Source organism: Anarrhichthys ocellatus, unplaced genomic scaffold (assembly GCF_004355925.1).
Source record: "Anarrhichthys ocellatus isolate YVR2014 unplaced genomic scaffold, GSC_Weel_1.0 scaffold44, whole genome shotgun sequence".
NCBI classification, from domain to species: Eukaryota; Metazoa; Chordata; class Actinopteri; order Perciformes; family Anarhichadidae; genus Anarrhichthys; species Anarrhichthys ocellatus.
Genome location: NW_022280074.1, coordinates 2,102,976 through 2,120,825, shown reverse-complemented (window position 1 = coordinate 2,120,825; position 17,850 = coordinate 2,102,976). Strand labels below are relative to the sequence as shown.

The window sequence follows — 17,850 nt, the reverse complement described above, 5'->3', positions numbered from 1 at the left end:
CTTCACTTGAATACAAATGAAAACACTTCGTTCAATACAGTTTTGACAGGACTAAAGGAAACAGTAGGATTTCTTTCTTCAAAACCTACGATCAAATAGTTAAGCTGAATATGTATCAGACGTAGGTAGTTTATCGACAGAAGCTGGTTATTTACTTTCAATTCAGTGAGAAATCTCTCTTTTAAATCTACCTCCAGTGGTATCTTGCCATGTCGATTTGGTTTTGTTTGTCCGGGTTTTGAGATATCTGTCTCAAAAGGTTCATGGCTCCATCCCAAAACTGTAAGTGGGGATTTTGTTTTGTTCAAAGATGTGGTTTCCAGAACCGGTTTCCCTGTTACGCTGGGTTCCCACAGCCAATAGTTTTAAAAAGGGACTATTTATTCCTTTGTTAGAAAGTAGTCTCTGTCCCCAGAGAAATCTATGGATTATCCAGAGTAACCAGGACATTGGTTTTGGGACGAACACAGTGCTCCCAAACAGTAAAAAGAGGGATCTCTCCTCTATTGTTCTTCCTGAGGTTTGCCCCTTTTAAAACTTTTTTTTTTGAAGATAGTAAAATCCTCTGAAGCGAACTGATTTGAGGCTTTATTGGGCTATACAAATAGTAATAATTTATTCGACAATCCAAACAAAACCACAACCCTATGCGAGGCTGGATACCACTTGAAGTAACCGAGAAAATATGTTTGTTTTTTTGTAATTAGTTTGAACTGACCCTTCACGGAAAGAACGTATAAGGATGTCATAACCAACATAAAAGCAGCATAAATACAGAGACTAGCGCTGCAGCAAATTACTGCTCCTACTGCTGCGGTCACATGGAACAGTGAAGCGCAAGTGCATTTGCCCCAGTCGGCACAGGCACAAAGAAGAAGATTCCTTACGCGTGCAGCCGCTCATGTTCTCTGTCACGATGCCACGGAAGTTCCAGAAGCCCGGCTCGCAGCGGTCGCACTTCTGTCCCCCGACACCCGGCTTACAGGAGCACTGGCCCGTGGCCGGATCGCACGTCCCCTTGTAGGAGCCGTAGACATTACACTGACAGGTACCTGAGGAGAACAGAGCAACATTGATGCAGCTTCTACTCTGATACACACACACTGGTTTGTGCTTATTCTCACTTTGAAATACCCTATCGTCACATAATCTACCACAGCTGAATTCTGCTAACTATGACGGAAATTCTGCATCAAAGATTCATACTGGGCTCAGACGTTGGGTAAGCCCTATTCCACAAATAAAGAGGTGGATAAAGTGTGCTTAGGTGAGTTTCCTCTTTACTAAATCTCTGTATATCTTTATTTCTAAGTCTGCATTTTCTCCATCCATACTGTGTCCCCTAGCTAACGGCTTGATGAGGCATTTTCTCCCCCCCCCCCCCCCCCCCCCCGTCTGCGTGCTATCGTTCGTCAAGATCGTCGGATGAAGAGATCTTTCCTGTTGATATGGTGCAACATTATCATAATTATTCCTCGGATTAAGATGAAACGTTTTCAGCTCTGCAGCTCTGGTACGGTAATTGCAGTCAAGGACAGTAAGTCCCATATGCTGAAATAGCCTGATAGTATCTAAAGTTTCACTTTTTTTTTTTTGTGCGTGCACACAACAAACTCATATCACATGGAAGTTGCGGGGGTCAACAGGGACGTGGAAGGGGACTTACTGGGACATCCAGCCAGTCCGACTCCTAAGGCCGCCGTCATGTTGTCCTGGCAGCAGCCGTACATGGACAGACTGCAGTGCTGGGGGGGCGTCAGCTCAGGCAGAGATGTGGCTGAAATCGCTGATGAGATGGGAAAAAAAATAATACCAACAATGAGGGGAGACGGGAGACGGGAGATGGCACAAGGAGAGAAAGAAGAACACCAACATTTAAGTCATTGCAGTGGGGGGGGGGGGGGGATTAGAGAACACAATCTCCGAGCAACATGTAACTTTTTTTTGCCAACAATGAGATTGGCTCGAGGGGCAGAGGTGGAGAGACTGGCAGCCGGCTTGAAGATAACAATTCTATTTGCTACTTTCTCCACAATGGCTCAAAATCAGGGGGGGGAGGGGGGGATGCTATTACCTCCAGTGAAAACAAACAATGGCGTTTGCTGGTGAATGTGCGGCGGCTGACATTTACCACCTACGAAGAGGCATGTTTTCGTCATTTGTTCTTGTCTAATATTATGGAATTGCAGTGCTGCCCTACAACCTTCCAAAAAAGAGAGAGACAGAAAGCCTGCTGCATAATGTGAAGGAATGTGCCAAGCAGTTCCTGTCTGTGCACGGTGCGTGGAGAGCTCCTTTGTCTAAGGATGCACCGGTATACAAACTAGTGCGACAGCTCTGACTAAAGAACCACATTCAACAAAATGTAAAATAAAAAAGGACAAATGTGTTCCCGGAACCTGGAGCTTCTCCAGAAATCGGAAGAGTCGCAACAAAACATGCAGTGAGAGGAACAAGGCGGTCTGTTTAATGGCCAAGGCAGAAATATAATTGTTCAAATTCTCTCCAGGCTTTGGGGTGAAAAGAAAAGTTGTAGAGATAGCGAGCAGAAATCTTCCCCCTCCACCATTTTCTTTTTTTCCTTCTCTGTCTCTCTCTATTCACCTCCCGCTCTCTGTTTCTTGTGTTGCTCATTTAGAGTTTGGAGGCTGTAGATACAGGGGCCATAAATCACACTGTTACTGGTGTGGATATGAGCCTCAGCCTAATGGTGATGACTCGGCCCGCTCTTTTTCCAGTGCTTTCCCACTCCAGAGATGGGCTTTGGACACAGTTCATTTAACTCGCCTCTTTCCAGCGCTCCATTCGGCTATCTGTGCTGAGCCTATTAGGACAAGGGGAACTTTTAATTTCATATGTTCTTCCACCCTTCAAGGGTTTTTCCTCTTCAGTGGCCATTGCACAATGCAGCTCGCTGTGACGTGCAATATTACCCTCACATTTCTGCCGCTGTGCTTCCTCCGCTGCAGTGATTGTAGCCAGGCTTTTATATTCTCGCAGGGGCACATCTGCACGCGTTTGCTCATCTAGCAAACCAATAAGTGTTTCTTTGGATTTGACTGAAATCCCAGACCCAGATTTGAGTTTTTAGGAAGCTACGAGAGATGGTTTGAAATGCCATCACAGGCAAACTTTACCAGTGTGCACGCAGCAGATGACACTGTTGACACCGTATGCAAAAGAGGTAACGTTTTTAAAAGCAGAACCACAAAAACACAAGGTTGCCTTCATGCTCAGCGGGCGGGAGCTGGCATGTTTTGATAAGCTTCTACAGTTGAGGTCAAATGAAGTTTCTCGTTACATACCTAATGTGGAGGGCAGTGAAATTCCCCAAGATCGGAGTTTTTCCCCATTTGCCAATAGGAGAGGAGAGCCCAGAGCTCTCGCACCCATAGAGGGCCTCTTCAAAAAATGATTGATTATCCACGGATGGGAGAGAGGTGTGACAGTCAGTGCCCAAGGAGGCCAGCTTAGGGAAGGGGAAGAATCTGTAGGGATATGTGTGAAAACACTGGCGAACCCCCTCTGTCTCACTCTGTCTTCAACTCTCTCCATCCTCCTCTATTTTACCCCCACGGGGAATCAAACCGACTGGAATGATCACATGAAACCCCCTAAGTGCCTTTTGCTCTGCTCCCCGACCTGCGCTAGCAGCGGAGCAAAAGGCTCTTGATTTAACACAGCCACGGAGAGGACGAGGGCTAACTTTGCTACTTAGCCGCTGATCGGACAATTATCCTGGCTGATGAATGCCATTTATTTACACGCAGAGAGAATGTTTTTCTTTTAATATTTTAGCAAGAGGAGGGAAGTGGCATCTCGAGGGTTAAGAAGCAAGCTTGTGAGCACAGGTTTTGTGGTGTGTGTTGTCCAGAACGTCCGGGGGCGGGGTAAGTCATCATTACCACTATCAGCTCGATCCATACATGTGCCCGTGAGAGAGATTCTCATCTGTGCACGCCAGCCAGCCCCAGAGGAACGCTCCGTTTTCCAGATATGAACGAGAGCCTCGCTGAAAGGCCTCGAGTGTGTTGAGCCGACGTTCTCCGAGCATAAATATACACATGGTATTTAACCTTGACCTCCACCATTTCTTACGGCTACAACGGTCACAGTGCGGAGAGACAAACAGCAGTGCTGTCGGAATTGTGTTCCAACAACAGACTATTGCAACCCCGTCAATGGATGGAATGAGTGGAGAGATGGGATGTCGATGACAATGAGTCTTGGCGAGCGTGCTTGCGCACACTGTAATGACATTGACTCTGAGTGGTGTAATGTACCGACCTGCACAGGCTCCCTGATTCTGAATCAACAAGTGCTCTTGTTTCTCACATCTGGCCTTCTTCAGCTGGCACTCGTTGCTGTAATTTTTTCCATCTGAGCCACAAATCTACAAAGGAATCACAGAAAGTTGAGTGTTACATACGATGTCTGGTCACGTACAATTTCAACCCTTTCCCATTGTGTTTTCAGTTCATGAAAGTAAATTGTAACATTTTAGTCACCTATTTACTCAGAAGTGTTATCAGTTGACATGCCGATGGTACAATACATGTTCTAGGACCATTTTTTGTTATGCAAAACAAAACCATTTTATGCAGTTTTAAATGTTTTGGAGTGTTTGCCTGTATGTACAAAGGTTTTTCACACATGAAATATATCTGCATATGGATGGCACAGCACAGGGTCAGCGATTCAGTGTTGAAAGGACATTATGAGCCTGAGTATTGTCAAAAATGTAATAATAGTCTTTGTTTTTCTTCCCTCAAGTTTTTGCCAATCCATGATGCTTTGGGTGTTTTAAAAATAAAGTATAATCTTGTAATGGAGCCAGTGAACCCAGTGGATTTATCTTATTTTTTAAAACTTATTATATTTGCACATTTTGCTTTCTAAATGATGTGCATGTATCCCTGATGAACTGTGGAGATGCAGCTCTCATATGTCCGATGTCTGAGTTACGACGCTGAGTAAAGAAGTTCCGGACGCAAATTGCACTAAATGTGTTTTAAGGACAAAGCCACACGTGTGGCGGCCTTACCGGGTTGTGAGGCACACTTTGGCAGGTGAAGTCACAGACGCAGCGGTCGTCCTCTGCGTCCTCGTCCCACGAGCCTCCGAACATGCGACAGCGGTCCTGCTCACAGCTCTCTGCACCTGAGCCTGACCCTCCTGAGCCACAGTCTGCGTTTGCAAACACACCACAAAATACACAGCATCGTCAATCAAACACACGGGGGAGATGTCCCTTTATCAGTGCATCAGGCGGAGACAGGGTCCTGCTTTCATGTCTCTTTAAGTTAAGGCTACATTTACACATTAGGAGCACCACAAAGTGAGGATCATTTACATTTCCCTCACACTGGGGGTGGGGAGGGGGAACCAAAGGCGCTGCTGGTAGTGCAAGATAATGACCAACTGTAGTGAGGGAAAGAGATTGACTAAATAAATTAGACGCAACATCTCCGCACCACCAGCGAGGCATCCCTTTCATTTCAATTAAATCAGAGACAAAAAGGGGAGCGAATTATTAACTCTGGCCTCCAAGTGTGCAGAGAGAATAAGTGGCAAGGACTGCTCTATGGTTGCCTGCCTCCTGATATGAGAATACAACTAATTGCAAAGTGTTCAGTAAAATCTAATTATCGCCTGAGACTTTAAAGAAAGTTGTCTTTAACTGTGACCCTGGAAGGCCTTTTGTTTGTTTTTAAAAGTGCACTTCTCTGGATCCAAGTAAGTGCGTTCCTGGTCCAGACCACGTCCAACAATCACCGGGGATTTGTGTTGCTCGAACAGAAGTGTTGTCAGTGATGAACCGTTGCGCACACGCTAGCACACGGTAAGCAATGAGTTTCACTTTTGGGAAAACAAAAATCGGGGGGTTTTGCAGAGTGCAGGCGGCAGACAGGGGGAGGATCCGGCTGTTGAAGCTGCAAATTTCACCTCTGGTGGAACTCCGGAGGGAGATTAGGTGCGACGTGAGCGAAAGCAGGGAATGAAAGCAGCGGCGCGGCAGAGAGAGAGAATGTCAGACAGAGTGAGAGGCACCCCGTGGGCTGGCAGAAAGTTCATTTGAAACAAATCTGTTTATTCCAAATATAAGAAAGAAAGAATGCAGTCCAACTGAAAGATCCCAGCGACTCAAAATAAACATCAGATAACCAAGGTGTTATTTCTTCTTCCCGTCTGTGTTGATGCATCGCCTCTAATGGTGAAATCAATGTTGTAGTGATGGAAGTGCCACTTAGCATAACCCCATCTTCTAAAGTAGATTATGGAGCAGGTCACAGTGCAGGGGAGGGGCAGATGAAAGCCTCGGCTGTTCTTTTGACATGGCTCATCAGCAATGGGCTGTGACAGCTTCGAGTGGTCGATGTGGAGAGGCCGACATCCTCCACAAACATCAGGACTTGTTAAGGACTCGCTCCGTCTCCATTTTGAGCCAGCAAAACCTCCGACCCACAATCCTCGAATCTGCTGAGGGGAGCTACTGAGCGATTGTGAACCCTAGTCGCGGTTAAACGTAACATTTTGTGACGGGCTAATGCTCGGGGCTAATGGCTTTCAACTGCCTGGTGCCATTATCGCAGGTATCTGAAGGTTCCTGAGATGTCATCTGAAAAACGAGGTGTCGGCTGACTCCAGAACGGATCAGAAGAGGGAACGATAACAACTGGGGCGCCGGCAGCTACGTGTATCTGTGTACTGTACTACCAGCTCAGTGAGACACAGTGAAAGAGAAATGCAGGAGTAGTTCATTCATATTCCGCTCAGGCCTCCCTGACAGAGGCGAGATAAATAAATAAAAGAGGTAAGACATTAGAATGGAATAAATAAAAGTGAAGGGCGAAGGGGGGGGTCCTAATTAGCTGGTGCTCTTTGATGTGCCCGCCACCCGCGCTGCTTATGAACCTTTCAATTAATACATCCCCAGCTAAGATGACTCCATCAGCTATTCTCTCTGCACTGCCCGTCTGTTGCTTTTTACTCAATCATGTCAGAAACCAGAGTCTATTTAGCCAAGAGAGCTCCATTAAGAAGACAGAATTCAAAGGCGGAGAGTAGAGAGGAAATGAATAGCATCAGAATAATGTCCAAGGAAGACAGAGAGGAAAGGAAAAAACACACATTACAAGGATTTGGCAGTGGAAAGGAAAAGAAGAGGGTTAATAAATGAGGACGTGTGAGAAGCAGCAGAAGGTGTTTTGGTCGAGCAGATCCGTCGTGTCTACATCCGTGGCTTCCTGGAAGTGACCGATATCACTGCGGTACCTTCTGATAGCATGACCCGTGCGAGTGTCACCTTGGACATCTATCACTCTGAGCAAACCCTCCCTCACCGCGGCGGCAAAGATCGAAGACGACAACGGCGCGATTCGCCGCTTTCGCTCCATCCATAAGCCGCACGTACAGCCTGATGTTTGACGGGCATGACAGCTGTTGTTAGTCCAAATAAAGTTCCTGGAAACAGAAAGAGGGATGGAGAGCCACGGGACGGGGCGTTTGGAGATGCTTAAGAGAGGAGGTCTTTTTTTTAATCTGTATGCCCTTTCATATCTTAGCCTTATTGATCCTATATGTGCATATTGATCCTCTATGTGCAGGGCGTGGGCCTCGCATCGCCGCGTTGATGCTGCACTCATAATCTTGTTTCTTAAATGTCTAGTCAATTAAAAAGGGCCGGGGGCCCCCGCAGGTGATGCACTGCTCTCAGTCACCACTTTGTCAGTGTCGGCAAAAGAAGCTGAGGCCAGGCCTACCCGGGTGTGAAATTAAACAGGTGATGAATTTCCCTGTATGGCCAACAGTGGGAACACTGTCATTTGTCATTACTGTTAAACAAAAGGCGGAAGAAAACAACCTCCATTTTTATACTCGCCGACCCCTCCCGCCCCCCCCAGCAAGACTAATGAGGATGGTGTTTAAGTCAGGTCTGCGTCAGCGAATATATCACATGTTCACTTCCTCTCCGGGCTTATCTTAGATATGAGGTATGGAGTAGGGGTTGGGCACACCGGTGATGTAGAGCTTTGCCGCTGTCCACAACACAGCCGGAAAATACTTAGTCTTAGGTCTTATTTATTGTGGCAGACTGCTGTTAATACACGATATATACTATCAAAGCCTACCACCTGTACATCAAGGAGGGGGACAAATATATCAACCACAGATTCTTTTGACAGTATGTAGCCAAAGAGAAGCCAATACACAGATATTTCGAGTGGGGGGACGGGACTGAGCAACTTGGTTTTGATCGTTTTACAATGACACCAGACTTCCTGTGGAGGGTCTGGGTCAGATTTGAGGGGGCTGAAAAGGAAGCGGGGACAGAGCCTGCAGATTTCACCCCATAGGGTGAAATTTATCGATCGCAGGCAATCCCACCTCGACCCCTATCTGTGAAAGCATCGGGGCCCCTTTTGTTGAGCGGCACAATTCCGGTGGAGAGGAGTGCAAAATACAGAGAGAAGGACATGAGTGGGTGGGATGGCATGGAGCGACAGGGAGAAAAGAGAGACAGAGAGAGAAAAAAAGATCCTTTTGTGTAAGCCTGATGGTTTCAAAATGAGCAACTGAAAAAAAGGGATGTTCAGAGGCGGTATGAGAGAGAAAGAGAATGAAAAAACACACACAAGCGCAGCAATGCCCTTGGGGAGGTAGAAGACAGCCATTTTGCCTGATACAAGACAACCAACAGAAAGAGGACAGAGCGTCTGTGTGTGTGTGTGTGTGTGTGTGTGTGTGGTGAGAGCGAGTCTGCATACAGTTTCACATTTCTTCACGCTCCACATACAAAAAAGGTCACTCGTCTCAGTCAATGGAATGATGTTAAATCGACCACAAGGAGCTTTGGCGGCACGATTCGCCTCAGAGGCCCTGGGCCACTACGGTAGACAATGGTAGGAAGTGACAAAAAAAAGAAAGAAAGACAAAAAAAAGAAAAAACCCGCTGGCGAGCAATCAAAACGGAAGAGGATTCCTCTCATCTCTATTTGCTCTGTCCTTCATCTATTCTCTCTTTTCTTCTCTCCAGCCATCCCTCCTGTTGGCAGGTGTAATCTGCTACCCTTCACACCTTGTCAGAGGATGACTGCGTTTGCCGTGACGACCCACCAGCCACAGAGGGGGGGGGGGGGGGGCATGACAACCAGAGGTTGGCGTGCCGCTCCCTCCAGAGTCGTCGTCCCGAGACGGGCCCGAGCGAGAGAGACCGTGATGCCCTGCGTCGGCCTGTCAGCGCAGATCAAGATATGATTTTGCACGGTGAATTAGATCTCATTTATTCAGCGCGACAGAGTATGCAGGCGTGGAAAATCGACGACACTCGCGTTAAGTGCCGTCGGTCACACACTTAAAAGCATAATTGGATGGCGGGGCTCGATAAAATGTGTACCGTGAATTCTCCAATAAAGGCCAGCGCAAAACAAACAACGCTGATAAAAGCAGATCGAAACTACTTGTTCTGTCATGGCTCCTGCGTTAAACTCTGGGAAAGTTAAACGCTGTGAGCTAACCAGGGAGGCACGCAGGGCCGGCCCGGCTATATCAACAAAGCACAGAGAAGCTTGGATTACAACACATTACTCCATTACAGTACATACAATACAGTACAACAATAGTTGTTGGCTGCTAGCTTATATTAATGCTATGAATACTGTTCTCATTCACCTATATACTTCAATCACTCTTTTGTTCAGTGTTCAGCTATTGAGAGGGAAACTGAACACTTTCCTGCAGATCTTTCACATTAAAAGGCCACTAGGAAATGTTTTTTATGTCTTAAAAGGTGCAAGAACTGTTAAGTTTCACTGACGTTAGAATGGGGAAAGATCCATAAATGACTAAAAGCAGCTACATCAAAATAAGAGAAGAAGCAAACAAGAAAACAGGGAGGCTTCTTACTGAGATATGATACAATATATATATAAAAGGCTCAATTACTAATAAAAAGTTGCTTCTAATATGAGCCTGATTTTGCCTGCAGGTGAGGTTAATAAAGAAGCTAGCAAGTATTTGAGAATTTACTGTAGCAGGAGAAATGAAAGGTAAAAAAAAAAAGACAGCCAAAGCATGAGCACGAGAACTTAATCACCCAGAATTCATTTCTGTTCCAGGTTATGTTGACTGACACGCAGCATGACTTTCCCTTCATCCTGTGCTGTGTTAGCCTGCTGGTGGCATGTGCAACCATTATTAAAATCCACACATGACTGCATGCTGTGCCACAGGTCAGTTGCTAAAGATAATTACACCATTTTAATGGCCGATTGGTTTACATAATCACACCATTTCAAAGTCCATTTCCTACCTTCATCGCAGCTGCCGGACTTCACCACATGAATTCTCCTCTGCTGCTTGCAGGAGGACGTGAGGAGTTCACACTCGTTGTTGTAGGTGGCGCCATCGCTCCCGCACACCGGGGAGAAGGCCTCGCCTGAGCAGGGCGGGCACTCGCATGTATTCTGGACGCACCGGGCCCCCCAGGCACAAACAGTGTTGCCGCATGTTTCTAGAATCAGAGTGCAATGGGTTAATGCAATGGGTTAATGCAATGTTAATGCAATGTTTTGATGTATTTCATTCACAACAGACCTTAGAATGCATCTTTAAATGAGATTTCCCCTGGCTTTTCCTAATTGCCATGCATGCCACTTCCTCCCTTAAAACTGACATATACTCGCTCCCCGAGTGACTCTCCATCTGTCAAAGTTTGTTAGAATATGAACTGTCTGCCTGCGGCTGTATGATGTCCCTGCTGGGCTCTACTTTTATTTTGGAAATTTAATTTAGGGAAAAATACCTCCGTAAATCTGGCTGTGTTTTACTTATGAATGTCGTGCACTTATCGTGTAACATCTGATCACCCAGGATCCACGAGTGTGCCAAAAAGCCCGGTATGGACACACACTGAACGAATGCATGCATTACTTACTGCACTCTCCCTGGCTGACCACTCGGAGGTCCATCTGTTGTGTGCAGGCCCGCACGTGCAGCTCACACTCGCTGTTGTAGGTGTCGCCGTCGCTGCCGCACACGGCCTGGTGGGAGTCCACACACTCCGATGCGCACACACACTGCCCGCTCTGGGCGTCGCAGATCGCCCCGAAAGAGCAGTTGGCACAAGCCTCATCTAGATGGAGATAAGAGAGGAGGGCGAAGGCTCAGTGCGAGTGCTTCAGGTGTTTATTTTGCATGGCCTCGGTAGCGAGCTATGAGGCATAAGGACAGCGCTAACGTGCTATTTACAGATGCAGTAATCATATATTTTCCTGTGTATTAATATTCATAGTGTGAACAACAGCCATTAAATAATTAATTGGTAAAAATTAGTTGTTGTCTTATCTTGACAAGCTGTGTTGCTGACAGCTGGTGTAGTGCTCAACAAGGCAGTGGTGCAGCACAAAGTTTCCATACGAGTGTAGAATGGGTTTTAAACTTTATAGGAGTCCACCTGAAGGATGATTGAACTGATTTGAAATACTTTCCAAAAGGCACACACCTGTCTATCAAAAGGTGTCACGGTTCACATGCATGCGTGCGCTAAAAACCAAGCCATGAAATTCCTCGAAAAACTCTCCACACAATTCTACCGGGAAACAGATCTGGGGAGGCGGGATGTTTAGAGCCACCAAAAACGACACTTTCTAGAGCTGAGACTGAATAACTGGACACAAGGAGCTTTGGAAATTCAAGAGCAAAAACAGGAGAGTGTGCCAGAAGGACAACCATCTCTGCAGCACTCCATCAGTCAGGACGTTACGAGAGCGCTGAAGCTACGCCGGAGGGAAAAAGCCACTCGACAGCCTGGGCTGGAGTTTGCCGATCGACACTTAAAGGGACTCTGAAAGCATGAAGGAAACGATTCTTCGGTCTGATGAGACAAGAATTGAACTCTTTGGCCTGAATGCCGATTGCTACGTCGCTGTATATATCTAGTGACAGCCAGATACCGCTCATCGCCATCCCTGTGGGGATGCTCCTGAGCAGCAGAGTGAGAGAAGTCACACTTTTCTAGTTGGATTTCTCACTTTGTCGGGTTGTTGCATATCTGCTTATACACAGGCTATTTTCCCGCCGCACTTCCAAACCGAATCAGGCAGATGATATCTGTATTTTTCTCGCCAAAAAAAAACCCAGCATCGAGACACCCAAAAGGCTTAGAGAGCTTTTAAGACTTTCCTTATTAGTCGGAGGATCAGACGTGTTCAGGGCAGCGACTGATGTCACACGGGGGCTGGAAACAAATGAGGAGGAGAACGAGAGGCCGCGTACACAGGCAGGGCGAGCAGTAGTAGAGCAGTAGTGCTTTCCCTCTGACACCAATTACACCTGGAGAATTGCATTAGCGTGGCTCGCTATCACATTCAATTAGGGGCAGGCTAATAACCGCTGCTGATTTAGCGCTAATTGAGAGAGGTGAGGCTGGCCGCTGGAACCTATCCACATTATTAATCTGTTTATTGCTCTTTGGCTTCCTTCATCTCTCCATCCAGTGCTGCCATCCACTCTTTTGGGAGCCCTGATTGTGAACTGGATGCGGCCACAGACAGCATATTGCCTGTAGGAGCTATATGTTGTACATTAGTAAAATGACAAATTTCCAAGCAGTACATAATAATGACATGAGCCGAGCATGCAGGACCAATCCGTGAAACCGCCAATTCCTCTGTGCAGAAAAGCCCAGCGCAGTGTGGGGGAACTGTGCTGGCCTGCACGGAGCCATCCAGCACTTTTGGGATTGATTGCAACACCGAATGCAAAACAGGCCGTTTTGCATTCGGTCTTCCTCTTGTTTGCAAATCCCTGCAGCCAGGTTCCAGGACCTGGAGGTTGTTATTGCTGCATGTTAATGGCCACGGTTTTGGAGGTGTAAAACATTTACATATGAGTGTAATGTCGGGGTGCTGATATATACTTTTGGCTATGTACTTTGAGGCTAATAATCTTTTACTCAGACTAAATAATAATGTGTTGTCAGAGAGCCGATGTTGCTCCTTCTATCCAGACACAGTAAGTGGGTTTGCACTGGAGGTTTTGACACAAAAACATGACGAGGCTTTATATTGGCTCGGGTTTTGTGCGACAAAAATAAATAAACATAAAATATAAAAATGGGGGTGGCTGTGGTCGCGGCTCCTCTCTGGTTGCGGCAGCTATAAATCGGGAAGTGGCGGTGTCGAGTGTCGTCCTTTATCAGGCCGCGTGTCCTGATAGCAGCCTCGCTTCTTTATCTGCTGCTGCCCCTCGCACCTGGCTCTCCACGCTGCCTGATACTCCAGACAACACGCATCGCAAAACAGAGGGGAGCTTCAGTTCAAAGCCGGGGAGCAAGGGGGAGAACTGTCGCCACTACCGGGTAACGTTAAGATGTCCACTCTCTGTCATCTCAGATTCGGTCTCAATCTGAATCTCCAAGTCTGTCGTCACTAATTATGAGTTTTCAGTGAAAAATAGTCCATTTCTTTTTCTCGGGAAGACAACTTCAGAACCATGAAATGTTCAGACTTTAAGCTCAAAAGTCTGGCAGGCTAGGCATCACGACATTAGCCCATTAGAACCTGGGATCTCTCATCTCATTTAAATTCACTTTCATGTCGGCCAATGCAAGAGCCTCTCCAGCCTAGAAAATGCACGGTATAACCGCATCCAAGATCAAAGTAAGATATCTTAAGATCTTCTCATGCCGGGTCTAATCAAATCTAATACCTACTGTATATAAAGCACAAGCATTATGTCCCGTTGCAGCTTAAAGTCGGCACAAAATGCGACCTGCCTCCGGCCCGTAGAACGGCTTGTGACGTGTGGAGATGGAGGCCGAGACACTATGCAACACTCGGGCAAGCTTTGAGCCACGATCGGCTGCCCGATCAGAGGAGTTGGGCCGATAGTAATCCATTCATCCACATCTCAAACCAAACATTTATCTTTTGCTGGAGACCTGCTAGTATTGAGTCAAGGTCCCCTTGAAGTCCCCTGGACCTAACGTTGGCAGCTGTTAAAGTGTTTGTTCTTGCACTGGTGACAGCTTCTCTTGCTGCGTTTGGTGGCAGTGTTTGTTTTTTTAAGAAGTGAGAGTGAGAAATGGGGGCAGGTTGGTATAAAAAGTGGCCCTGAAAGCACGGAGGATTGAGTCATTGAGGAGGGGGAAAACAAAAACAAAGACCCTCCAGCTTTGCAGCATTTTGTTGATATATCCTCGCTGGGGAAAAACAACCTGAATTGCGGCGGAGGATTTCTGGGTGGAGTGTTACCTCAGGATTAAGCAGAAAGAAGTAGGCTGGTTTGTGTTTTGAAGGCTTGTGAACATGCCTGGGCGATAACAACTCCCCCGTCGATGCCTTCCAGGCCGGTACGCTATTAACTCGGCCGCCTCCTCGTCGTATTTACCTCCATCTCCTTCCCTCCCTGCGTTTATTACTTCCCCCTCCCTCTTCCCTCTTTACACCGCCTCTCTCCGACCACTCCCATGCTGCTGGTGTGACCTATATTTCTTACTCAACTGTGTATATCATTTCAAACACCTGTGGGATGAAAAACAAGAAGGGAATTTGTTTCCTTTTCTTCAATGATTCCGGCGCCTCTGCTCTCATCTGTTTGGGTAGAGCCGTATGAAAGTATGAAATACCCTTTTTCCAGGGCGCCTGATATCCAGCTGGGGGGTCTATTAACCGAGTGCACCTTTCCCAGCCCGCGTTACAAGGTTGTCCGCCACTCAAATGCAGGGGGAGGAAAAATCTCCGAACAATAACAAATGTCACTCATATCGCTATCGGGTTGCACCTGAGCCATATAGATAACCGCTATTTCTCCAGCCCGCGGGGAAGGAAATTAAATTATGGCTGGGCCCATGAGAGGCTGCAGTAATCCACACACACACACACACACACACACACACACACACACACACACACACACACACACACACACACACACATAGTAAAGCAAACATGCCCAGTTTAGTTCTATTGTGGCACCTCTTACCTCTTAAACTATTGCCACCTTAACCTGCCACACTTAGCACTACATTTTGAGTCTGAAATTCATGAATCTGACAACTTACACATTAAAGTGCATTTGGATGGAAATAACAAAACATAGCTGGTAAACAAAAACAACAACAAATAAATGTTGAGGGTTATTAAAAACAAAAAACCACACCATATGAATACATACTCAAAAATGCAGATGAAAATTTAAACAATAAATCACATATATTATTAGCACAACACGGTAAACAAGCATATAAATAAATGTCCTCAGTTGCTGTCAGTTCTTATTCTCTTCTGCATTATAAGTGTCGGGGTGAAACAACAACCTGGATATCGCTGAACATTCTCACCACTTTCTCATGCTCAAACCTTCAACGTTTAAATCCGATACTTCCTCCAGCACCTGAAGGCAGCATATGTTCGCCTCCTCTCTCTCCCTTTCTGCTCCATAAACATGTATAGTATATTACTGGGGGGAATAGGCTGCGATAATTAGGTGAGATAATAGCTAAAGTCAGTCAGTTGTTATGGTGCCGAATGAGGCCCAGTAAACAGCCCAGCCCAGAAATAGCCCACATTATCATCGCCATCATTCCTCGGCCGGCTCGCGCCTGGCAAGCCGATGCCTCAGCATTTTTATGGCACCATTGCGCTGACGCAGGCCTGTTTCCTCTGGGACCCAAGAGCCATCCATAGTGCTGGATTACAGACAGGGCCCTCCGCTCAGCCAGCTCGCTTTCGCCTCCTCGCTTTTCAAAATAAAGACTATTCATTACTGCCGAGGGACCCGGGGGCCCGGCAGACCTGCCGTCTACCTGCGGTGCGGCGCACCAAATTGAGTCAGCCCGCCTGCCCACCGACCAAACACTGCTCCCGCTCCATTTCCTGTTGGCATACATCCTCGCGTCGGTTTTCAATTTGGAGGAGGCTGGGAGGCAGCGGGGAAGATGACTGATGCAACACACGGGCAGGCAGAGAGGCGGCGTCGGAGCCGCTCCAACAACTAACCGTGTCATCTTCTCAGTACAGAGAGAAACCCATTGCTCATTTTACAAAACAACAAACTCGACCCATAAACTGCACGTTTCAGGAAAAAACAGAAAGAGTGCAATGTTGTAGCAGCAAAAGTGAGACGAATTTCAGTGGTATTGATCATTCAGTCAACTGCTCAGCTCATCCACAAATACAGCACTGCGGAGGCCGACTCATTTTCACTGTTATGGTCTTCAAAATATGCAGAAAAATAAAATCCACTGTAGTAAAACAGAGTGAGTGAAGTAACCGACCAAGGGGCTAATAACCGCTGTGCTTTTTGTCCAGTGTGTCAAGTCTAGAAATTTGTATTTATACAGCCCAATACCACAAATCACCAATTTGCCTCGGGGGGCTTTACAATCTGTACAGCATACATTTCTTCGCTAAGGATGAAGAACAACTCCCCAAACAAACCCCTTTAATGGGGATATAAGCGAACGGCTTGATGGTAGACAGCGAAGAACGCTCAATCACCAATTAGAGTCCATGGGAAAATTGGCCTTCCAAGATGGCATTAAGCCATCAAGAGCATTCGCTAAGTGGGCTTACCAAGCTGTAAAAATGTGCCCGTATGGCTGTGTGCCTGCGTTGTGGATCTGAAGACATTTTTCACCACTTGAAGCTCCGCTGTCGCTGGTGTACTAATGAATGATACTCGGACACAGCGAGACAAAGCCAAGTGACTCATGTAGCCAATTACAGACAAGTACGCTCCGCATTCTCTTTCATCAGGGGTAAAGTGCGTCTTCACTTAAAGGTCAAAACAGGCAAATTGGACTCCTGGTGTTGGTGTGGAAGGGCTGAAGAAGAGTAATGGACGAGGGGTAAGAAAAAAGATCTATTAAGTATTGTTTTGACTTTGTTGGAAGTGAATGGAAAGCCCCGGGGGTGTCACCGTGAATATAATTCCATATGTGTTAATTGTTAATGTCTGTGGATTAAAATGTTGCCTCTGGGCAACGCAGCACTATTAATTAATTTGAGTGTGATTATATTTCACAAGGAGAGATCTTTCCCTACCTGTGAGCTACAATTCACACATTTCATACTGAGTTCATGGCTGCACAGCGAAGCAGCTGTGCAGTGTCACGCGTGCGGCTACTCACCACATTGCCCTTTGTGTTGGATGTGAATGGCCTTCTGCAGGGCACAGCCCAACGCTCGCATCCCGCAGGGGCTGCCGTAGCTGTGGCCGTCGGATCCGCACACGGGGTCGGACGTCTGCGGGCAGGCCTCGGGGCACTCGCACACCGGCTCGTCGTTCTTGACCACGCACACCGCCCCGTGATCGCACACCTTCTCCAAGCAGGGGCTCGGTATGCTGAGATCTGAAGGCCGACCACCCAAGAGATAGAGAGCAAAGTTAGAGATGGCGGGGGGGAGGGAGATACTGAACTTGGGAGATTGGGAAGCGGGAGGAATATAAAGTAGAGGTTGGAGAGAGGTCTGGGGCAGGACAGGGCATCGGTGACGGGGAGGTAAGTTAGAGCATAGCTTCATGGGGGAACTGCAGGTTTTGTGTTAGGAAAAAAGGCGATATGATGTGGTATGCAATACAGTCCTACTCCTGTGACACCTCTGCTTCCTCAGCTTCCTATTTCCTCACCTTTCTTGCCCTATCCCGGTGTATCCTGAATCTTTGAAGAGTCCGCCGAATCCGGTGGCACGAGGACAGCGGATAAAGACATGGCCCCCGGAGCACAATGGAGATGAAACAGTCCACGAACAATGGTTACGTAGGCCTTTTTTTTTTTTTTTCCCCAGGGGAGTAAACGGCTGGATTAATTGACGTTCCCAATGTGCCCCTTCAAAGGCTGCCATT

The 17,850-nt window shown here is 46.9% G+C and overlaps 1 protein-coding gene across 12 annotated transcripts in view; it reads right to left on the bottom strand.

Moving 5' to 3' along the window:
• agrn (agrin) overlaps positions 1 to 17,850 on the bottom strand; it is a 233,063-nt gene that overhangs the window by 46,080 nt on the left and 169,133 nt on the right. For 11 of the 12 annotated variants that reach the window (XM_031868913.1, XM_031868912.1, XM_031868916.1 and 8 more), the window contains 7 exons: positions 17,135 to 17,356; positions 10,937 to 11,134; positions 10,313 to 10,513; positions 5,045 to 5,187; positions 4,288 to 4,393; positions 1,667 to 1,786; positions 888 to 1,052 (listed from right to left, as the gene is read on the bottom strand). In XM_031868913.1, the coding sequence (XP_031724773.1) occupies positions 888 to 1,052; positions 1,667 to 1,786; positions 4,288 to 4,393; positions 5,045 to 5,187; positions 10,313 to 10,513; positions 10,937 to 11,134; positions 17,135 to 17,356 (1,155 nt within the window). The remainder of the gene's footprint in view (positions 1 to 887; positions 1,053 to 1,666; positions 1,787 to 4,287; positions 4,394 to 5,044; positions 5,188 to 10,312; positions 10,514 to 10,936; positions 11,135 to 17,134; positions 17,357 to 17,850) is intronic. The other variant, XM_031868922.1, reaches the window with a different exon arrangement.